At 37.2% G+C, this 8096-nt stretch overlaps 1 protein-coding gene across 1 annotated transcript in view; it reads left to right on the forward strand.

The window, feature by feature from the left end:
- Positions 1-4663, forward strand: part of LOC111524834 (zinc finger protein 257-like) — a 29535-nt gene extending 24872 nt beyond the window's left edge. Inside the window, exon 4 of the mRNA XM_023190125.1 lies at positions 1492-4663. Within this exon, the coding sequence (XP_023045893.1) occupies positions 1492-2636 (1145 nt within the window). The 3' untranslated portion in view covers positions 2637-4663. The remainder of the gene's footprint in view (positions 1-1491) is intronic.
- Positions 4664-8096: the final 3433 nt, after the last annotated feature.

The raw sequence follows: 8096 nt of genomic DNA on the forward strand, positions 1-8096 counted from the left end.
GAAGGTCTTTAGTATTATTATTATTATTTTGGTACGACATTTTTGCTGGTGATTATTCGTCTCATTTGACAGCTACTTTTCTTCAGGGCTTTGACAATATCACAGTTTTCTTCTGGCATGCAAAATTTTCTTTCTTTCTTTTTTTTTTTTTTGAGGCGGAGTCTCGCTCTGTCGCCCGGACTGGAGTGCAGTGGCCAGATCTCAGCACACTGCAAGCTCCGCCTCCCGGGTTTACGCCATTCTCCTGCCTCAGCCTCCCGAGTAGCTGGGACTACAAGCGCCCGCCACCTCGCCCGGCTATTTTTGTATTTTTAGTAGAGACGGGGTTTCACCGTGTTAGCCAGGATGGTCTCGATCTCCTGACCTCGTGATCCGCCCGTCTCGGCCTCCCAAAGTGCTGGGATTACAGGCTTGAGCCACCGCGCCCGGCACAAAATTTTCTTTTAAAAAACTCACTCTTTATTGTGCAACTCTATGCTTACAAATGACACATCACTTTCATCTTGCAGCTCTTCCGATTCTCCCTTATCTGTGACATTTTAAATTGTTCTTATAGATGTGTGTTTCAGTTTGTGGAACTTCTTTATTTTTATACCATTTTTTCTTTAGAATTGGTTATTATCTCTTTTTGTGATTTTTACCTCCACAATTCCTGTTTTTAAAATGCTTTTATAATGATTGCTTTCTGAAAATTTCGTGATTTTTTGAAGGGGCCATGTTGCCCTAATATTTTGTATACATTGTAATCTTTGATTGAGACTTGGACATTTAAGAAAAAAAAAGCCACCTGTCACAATCTTTAAAATGTAGCTTTATCCTGGCATAGTCTGAAACCAGTTGCCATGGCTAGACATTCTAGGAGCCTTTCAAACATATTCTTAGAATGTGTCTTATCTGAAATGTTTTATTTTCTAGTTTAAAGTTTATTTGCATTTATCACTTGCTACACTTGATCCCTTTCTGTGGTACTGCAGACTCTCTGCTGCTGTGACATTTACCTTTGGTCTCAGCAGTCTCAAATTGTTATTCTAAAGTGTACTATTTTTTTCAGCGTTTTATTTAATGAGAGACTGAAACCAGGGTCTTGAAAGACCCCTAAAAGCCAGACATAAAAATATATGTGCCAATATTTTTCTTGTCTTTTAAATAGAAACAAGGAGTTGGCAATTTACTTCTAAGAATACTATGTTATACTGGGGAGAAGGGAGTTCTGTGTTGGCTTAATATAACAGACTTTTATTTTTCTTCATGTTACTTTTTTCATTGTTTTCACCTGGGGCACTTCACACATTTATTTATAAATTTTCCAAAAATGTGTTTTGGTCAGTGTGTTTTTGTTACATTTTATATGTTTTTGAATAAATTAGAGCCTGTGTTATTTTTCTATGCCATCTTGGTTATACAGTTTATACAGTTTTGTAGGTTAGATTTGTAAAAAATATTTATCTGAGTCCAGTAAGTGGAGTAATTTGTTGTTTTAATTTCTTTTAGTTATGTGTTCTCATATTGCTGAAGACCTTTGGCCAGAGCAAAACATAAAAGATTTTTTCCAAAAAGTCACACTGAGGAGATATGATAAATGTGGACATGATAATTTACAATTAAGATTAGGCTGTAGAAGTGTGGATGAGTGTAAGGTGTGCGAAGGAGATCATAATAGACTTAACCAATATCTGACAACAACCCAGAGGAAAATATATCAATGTGATGAATATGAGAAAGTCTTTTATAAATTTTCAAATGTAGATAGACATAAGATAAGACATACTGAAAAGAAAACTTGCAAATGTAAGGAATGTGGTAAATCATTTTGCATGCTTTCACAAGTAACTCAACATAAGAGAATTCATACTAGAGGGAATTCCCACAAATGTGAAGAATGTGGCAAAGCCTTTAGCAAGTCCTCAGCCCTTGCTCGACATAAGATCATTCATACTGGAGAGAAACCCCACAAATGCGAAGAGTGTGGCAAAGCCTTTAATAGATTTTCACACCTTACTCGACATAAGATAATTCATACTGGAGAGAAACCCTACAAATGTGAAGAATGTGGCAAAGCCTTTAACCGGTCTTCACACCTTACTGAACATAAGAAGAGAATTCATACTAGAAAGAAGCCCTACAAATGTGATGAATGTTGCAAAGCCTTTAACTGGTCTTCAGCTCTTACTACCCTTACTCAACATAAGATAATTCATACTAGAGAGAAACCCTACAAATGTGAAGAGTGTGGCCAAACCTTTAACCGGTCCTCAGCCCTTACTGGACATAAGATGAGTCATACTGGAGAGAAACCCTACAAACATGAAGAGTGTGGAAAAGCTTTTAAGCGGTCTTCATACCTTATTCGACATAAGATGATTCATAATGGAGAGAAATCCTACACATGTAAACAGTGTGGCAAAACTTTTAACCAGTCTTCATACCTTATTCCGCATAAGATAATTCATATTAGAGAGAAACCCTACAAGTGTGATGAGTGTGGCAAAACCTTTAACCGGTCTTCACTCCTTACTCAACATACGATAATTCATACTGGAGAGAAACCCTACAAATGTGAAGAATGTGGTAAACGTTTTAATCGTTTATCAAACTTTACTGTACATAAGAGAATTCATGCTCGAGAACCCCAATGAAGTGAAGAATGTGGCAAAGCTTGTAACCATTCCTCAATCCTTACTAAACATAAGGGAATTCATAGTAGAGAAACCGTACAAATATGAAGAATGTGGCCTGGATTTAACAAATCCTCAACAATTACTAAGCACAAAAGAATTCATGAGAACTTATGTGGAAGATAAAGCCTAGAAATAAGAAGAATGTGACAAAGCCTTTGCAAGTTCTCAACACATAATTTATACTGGAAAGAAATCCTAAAGTATGAAGAATGTCACAAAGCCCTTAACAAGTCCTCAATTATTAACACATATAAGATGTTTCATACTGGAGCAAAACTCTGCAATCCTGAATGTCACAGTGCTTTTAACAACACCTCAAACTTTTCTAAACATTAAAAAAAGAAAAAAGATTATACTATTGCAAAACTCTAGAAATACAAAGAATGTGAAAAAGTTTTTAAGTGGTTTTCACACTTGACTGCAGGTAAAATAATTTATACTGGAGAAAACTGCAAGTATGAAGAATATAACTTTTAACCAGTGTTCACAACTTATTGCACAGGAAAGCATTTATAGCTGAGAAATGGTGTACAAATATAAAGAATGTGGGAAAGTCATTAATATCTGCTCACATATTGCACAACATCAGAGTTCATACTTAATATTATAAATACAATTACTATCAAATGATCTTTCAGAAATATAAGTCTTTAAAGTGAAGAGTTTATTCTGAAGACAAACATTACACATATAAAGAGGGTTGTAGTACTTGTATCACAGATTTTATTGTACACATTTTTATTTTTTTATTTTATTATTAAGACAGTCTCGCTCTGTCACCCAGGCTAGAGTGTGGTGGCGTGATCTCAGCTCACTGCAAACTGCAAGATCCGCCTCCCAGGTTCACAAGATTCTCCTGCCTCAGCCTGGCGAGTGGCTGGGACTAGTGGTGCCACGCCCACCCACCCGCCACCACCCCCAGCTAATTTTTTGTATTTTTAGTAGAAATGGGGTTTCACCGTGTTAGCCAGGATGGTCTCAATCTCCTGACCTCGTGATCCACCCGCCTTAGCCTCCCAAAGTGCTGGGATTACATGCGTGAGCCATGTAATCCCAGCCCGCTTATTGTACACATTTTCTACTAGAGAATAACCGTGAAGCAGTTGCTGAAACTTTGTTCATTAGGGAATTTATATCGGAGAAAAATTCAGCAAATGTAATCAGTTTGGGAAAACATTTTTTCAATAACTATAGCATAGAAAATGCCAGAGAGCTCATACTAAAACATTCTTTTGCAGATGAAATAAATATGAAGAAATATTTAATTCAAATTGAGTTTATATAATTATCAGAGAATTAACAGTAGAAATAGCTAAGGCACTGACACTTCAGACATTACACTAAATTAGACTGCTGTGTGTAGGAAATCCAAAACTACAGTTCGTAAGTAAATTAATTTTATATAACTTTAAAATGAGTAGACATTTCTTTGAAAAGTCATAATTACATTCAAGTATACTTTTTTGGTAAGTTATAAAACTTTCTAAAAGTAAATAATGATGTAAGTTAACTCTGAAATTACTTCGTGCTATTTCTTCATTTCTATTGCATTCACCTGTGAAAGCATATCAACTATTGCTGCATAAGAGATATGAGGGATACTTTATTAGGTGGGAATTATACACGACCTCTTCTCTAAAAGAGTAAGGACATTGAAATGTAAGAGGCAAGATAAGTATCTAAGTGAAGAGGCTCTTTGTGGTTAACTTAGTGGTTTATGAGGTAGTTGTTCAGAGTAATATTCTTTCATGTTACGAGAGAAAAACATTTTTTAGTTAAATATAAGTTAAAGTAGTACCATATAATGTTACTGATTGTACTTTTATTTAATAAAATGCAGTACATTTAAAAACTCTTAGATTATGTGTGGACTTAATTTTTAATTAGGTATTTTCTTTTACTATATTAAGACTATTGTACATTCTGGCTGGGCACAGTGGCTCACTCACGCCTGTAATCCCAACACTTTGGGAGGCTGAGACATGCAGAACACTTGAGATCAGAGCTCGAGACCAGCCTGGCCAACATGGTGAAACCCTGTCTCTACTAAAAATACAAAAAATTAGCCGGGCATGGTGGTAGGTGCCTGTAATCCCAGTTCCTTTGGAGATTGAGGCAGAAGAATCAATTGAACCCAGGAGGCAGAGATTGCAGAGAGCCAAGATCACGCCATTGCACTCTAGCCTGGACAACAAGAGCAAGATCCCGTTTCAAGAAAAGAAAGTTTTGTGCATTCAGTGGAGCATTATTCCACTAACTGTAACATACCCACCTTACTCGAGGGTGTAGGTAAAATATAACAATAAGCTATTTGGCAACATGGTGGAATAACACCCCTAGTAATCGGTTCTGTGAGTGGCTTCAGATTGCAAATAAGTTAAAACATGTTTTTCACATAGGTTACATTTTTACACTTCTTTTTTTTTTTTTTTTTTTTGAGAGGGAGTCTCGCTCTGTCTCCCAGGCTGGAGTGCAGTTGGCACGATCTCAGCTCACTGCAAGCTCCACCTCCCGGGTTCATGCCTTGCCCCTGCCTTAGCCTCCTGAGTAGCTGGGACTACAGGCACCCGCCACCACACCCAGCTAATTTTTTGTATTTTTAGTGGAGACAGGGTTTCACTGTGTTAGCCAGGATGGTCTCGATCTGACCTCGTAGTCCACCCGCCTCGGCCTCCCAAAGTGCTGGGATTACAGGCATGAGCCACCATGCCTGGCCCCATTTTTATCCTTTCTTATTTATTATTTTTAATTTTGTGGTTACACAGTATGTGTATATATTTATGCCATATATGGCATTTTTTGGTACAGGCGTATAATATATAATAATTACATCAGGATAAATGAGGCATCCATCACCTCTAGCATTTATCCTTTTTATTACAATTTTATTAGTAAAATAAATACTTTGTTTTAAAATATTAAAAGCACTTTGATTATTTTAAAATTTACAATTGTTCTTGGCTACAGGGTCATTTTTATGGTCATAATAAAATTTATATAGAAGTATAAATAAAACTGATACATCTGTAAGTCCTGAATAAACAGTTAAAGAATTCGTTACATATTTTTCTTTGAACATGTTTTCTCTCTGCCTGCAAACACATACAGGCTTTTAGTTTTTATTTACATAGTGTTAAATATATACATATATTACTCTAAAGATAAACCTTAGGTGTAAGAAAATTATGAAGTATGTGTGAGTATGAGTTTGTACCCATTTTCAGAAGAAGAAAGCAATATTGGAACAAAACTAATACAGTGACTTATTAGAAAACTAAAAACCTTGAAAATGTTGAAAGCAAATTCATACTCTGCGTTGTATTGAATTCATTGCTGTAAAATGTTAGGGCTTATGGTTCAGAATCTGCTTATGCACATTCTCAGTTTTTACTTGTCTGGTACTCATGCTAGGCCCATAATTTTCTTGTTTTGTAGTTTATGAAGTACTCATTATGTGAGCTGGTTGGGGGTTATAAGAATGATTTTTGTGAAATTTAAAGACTACACAGAAAATAATTTTTAGATGTAATTACAAAATTACTGTATTATATTTTAATTTTTGATTTTGTTTTATTGGAGAAGCCTATATAAGCCTAATTTTCTTTATTGATTCTTTCACTTTTCATAATTGACATAAGTAAATCTATTGAGTGAGCTAATTTGCTTTGGTAAGTACTAGGGAGACTTCACAAGTCATGAGGATGTTTTTACATATGTAGCAAACAAATATGACTTCTGAGTAAAACATGCTTTATAATAAGTCATAAATACTTTTGCTGGAGTTTGTAACTTCAAGTTGGAGATGGAAAATACCAATGGTGAAGAAGTAACATTGATTCATCATGTAGAGAGGACTGCTGCAAAGCTGACTTACTGAATTTATACAAAAATTCTGCTTCTTTTGATCTTCAGTTTTGTCTTATGTGTATTCCAACTATATATGCATCACAGTCTTTCCTCTTTTACTGTGTTATGACTACAGTTTTCTCATTGTTGTCTTCGTGCCTTGTCATTTTACATGGTAGTTTGTAGGTTCTAAAGAGAAAGTTGGTATTCTTTAATGCACTGAAAAATTGATTTTAACTGAAGAATTTGCTTATCAATATAACTTTCAGATTAGTTAAAAGAACAGATATACATTGTTAACAAGGGAAAAGATTACATCACTTAGCTTTGTTTTTTTCTGTGTTAAAAAAAAGTTGTATTCTTACAAAAAGCATGGCAGGTAGCTGGGATTACACCACACCCAGCGAGTTTTGTATTTTTGGTAGAGATGCGGTTTTGCCATGTTGGCCAGGCTAGTCTCAAACTCTGGACCTCAGGTGATCCACCCGTCTCAGCCTCCCAGAGTGCTGGGATTACAGACATGAGCCACCGTGCCTGGCAGAATCTTCTATTTTTAAGTGAATGTTGAATGTGGCAAAACAATATTCAATGACCTGTGGATTTGAAATTTGGAATAATTTATCAAGATGTATCAAAATACATCTTGGTAAAACAATTTGGAGGAATTCCGTGCTTTTTTTTTTTTTGTTTGGATATGGAGTCCCACTCTTGCCTTGGCTGCTGGAGTGTAGTGGCATGATCTCAGCTCACTGCACCCTCCACCTCCCAGGTTCAAGTGATTCTCCTGCCTCAGCCTCCTGGGTAGTTGGGAATTACAGGTGCACACCACCATGCCTGGCTAATTTTTGTATTTTTAGTAGAGATGGGGTTTCACCATGTTGGACAAGCTGGTCTGGAATTCCTGACCTCGTGATCTGCCGACCTGGTCCTACCAAAGTGCTGGCATTACAGGCGTGAATCACTATGCTTGACCCATATTCTTCTATTTTAGTTTTTTTTTTTTTTTTTTTTAGACGGAGTGTCGCTCTGTAGGGCAGGCTGGAGTGCAGTCGCGATCTCGGCTCACTGCAAGCTCGGTCTCCGGGATTCACACCATTCTCCTGCCTCAGCCTCCCGAGTAGCTGGGACGACTACAGGCGCCCACCACCACGCCCCGCTAATTTTTTTTGTTTTTTTACGCCATTCTCCTGCCTCAACCTCCTGAGTAGCTGGGACTACAGGCGCCCGCCACCTCGCCCGGCTAGTTTTTTGTATTTTTAGTAGAGACGGGGTTTCACCGTGTTAGCCAGGATGGTCTCGATCTCCTGACCTCGTGATCCGCCTGTCTCGGCCTCCCAACGTGCTGGGATTACAGGCTTGAGCCACCGCCCCCGGCCTCTTTCATCTATCTTTGAATAGCCAAATGAAATGAAAGCAATTAGTTTATCTCTTTGAGTCTCCAGACTTTCTCCATGTTTCTCACCCAAGTATCAGGAAACTGAAGAAACTGTCATCTGGGTACCAACCAAAGGTATCTCTTGAATGAGAGGAGGAACAAGCACAGGATAACTCATTTCTCTTAAACCAAGACAG

The sequence above is a fragment of the Piliocolobus tephrosceles genome, chromosome 21, assembly GCF_002776525.5.
Source record: "Piliocolobus tephrosceles isolate RC106 chromosome 21, ASM277652v3, whole genome shotgun sequence".
NCBI classification, from domain to species: domain Eukaryota; kingdom Metazoa; phylum Chordata; class Mammalia; order Primates; family Cercopithecidae; genus Piliocolobus; species Piliocolobus tephrosceles.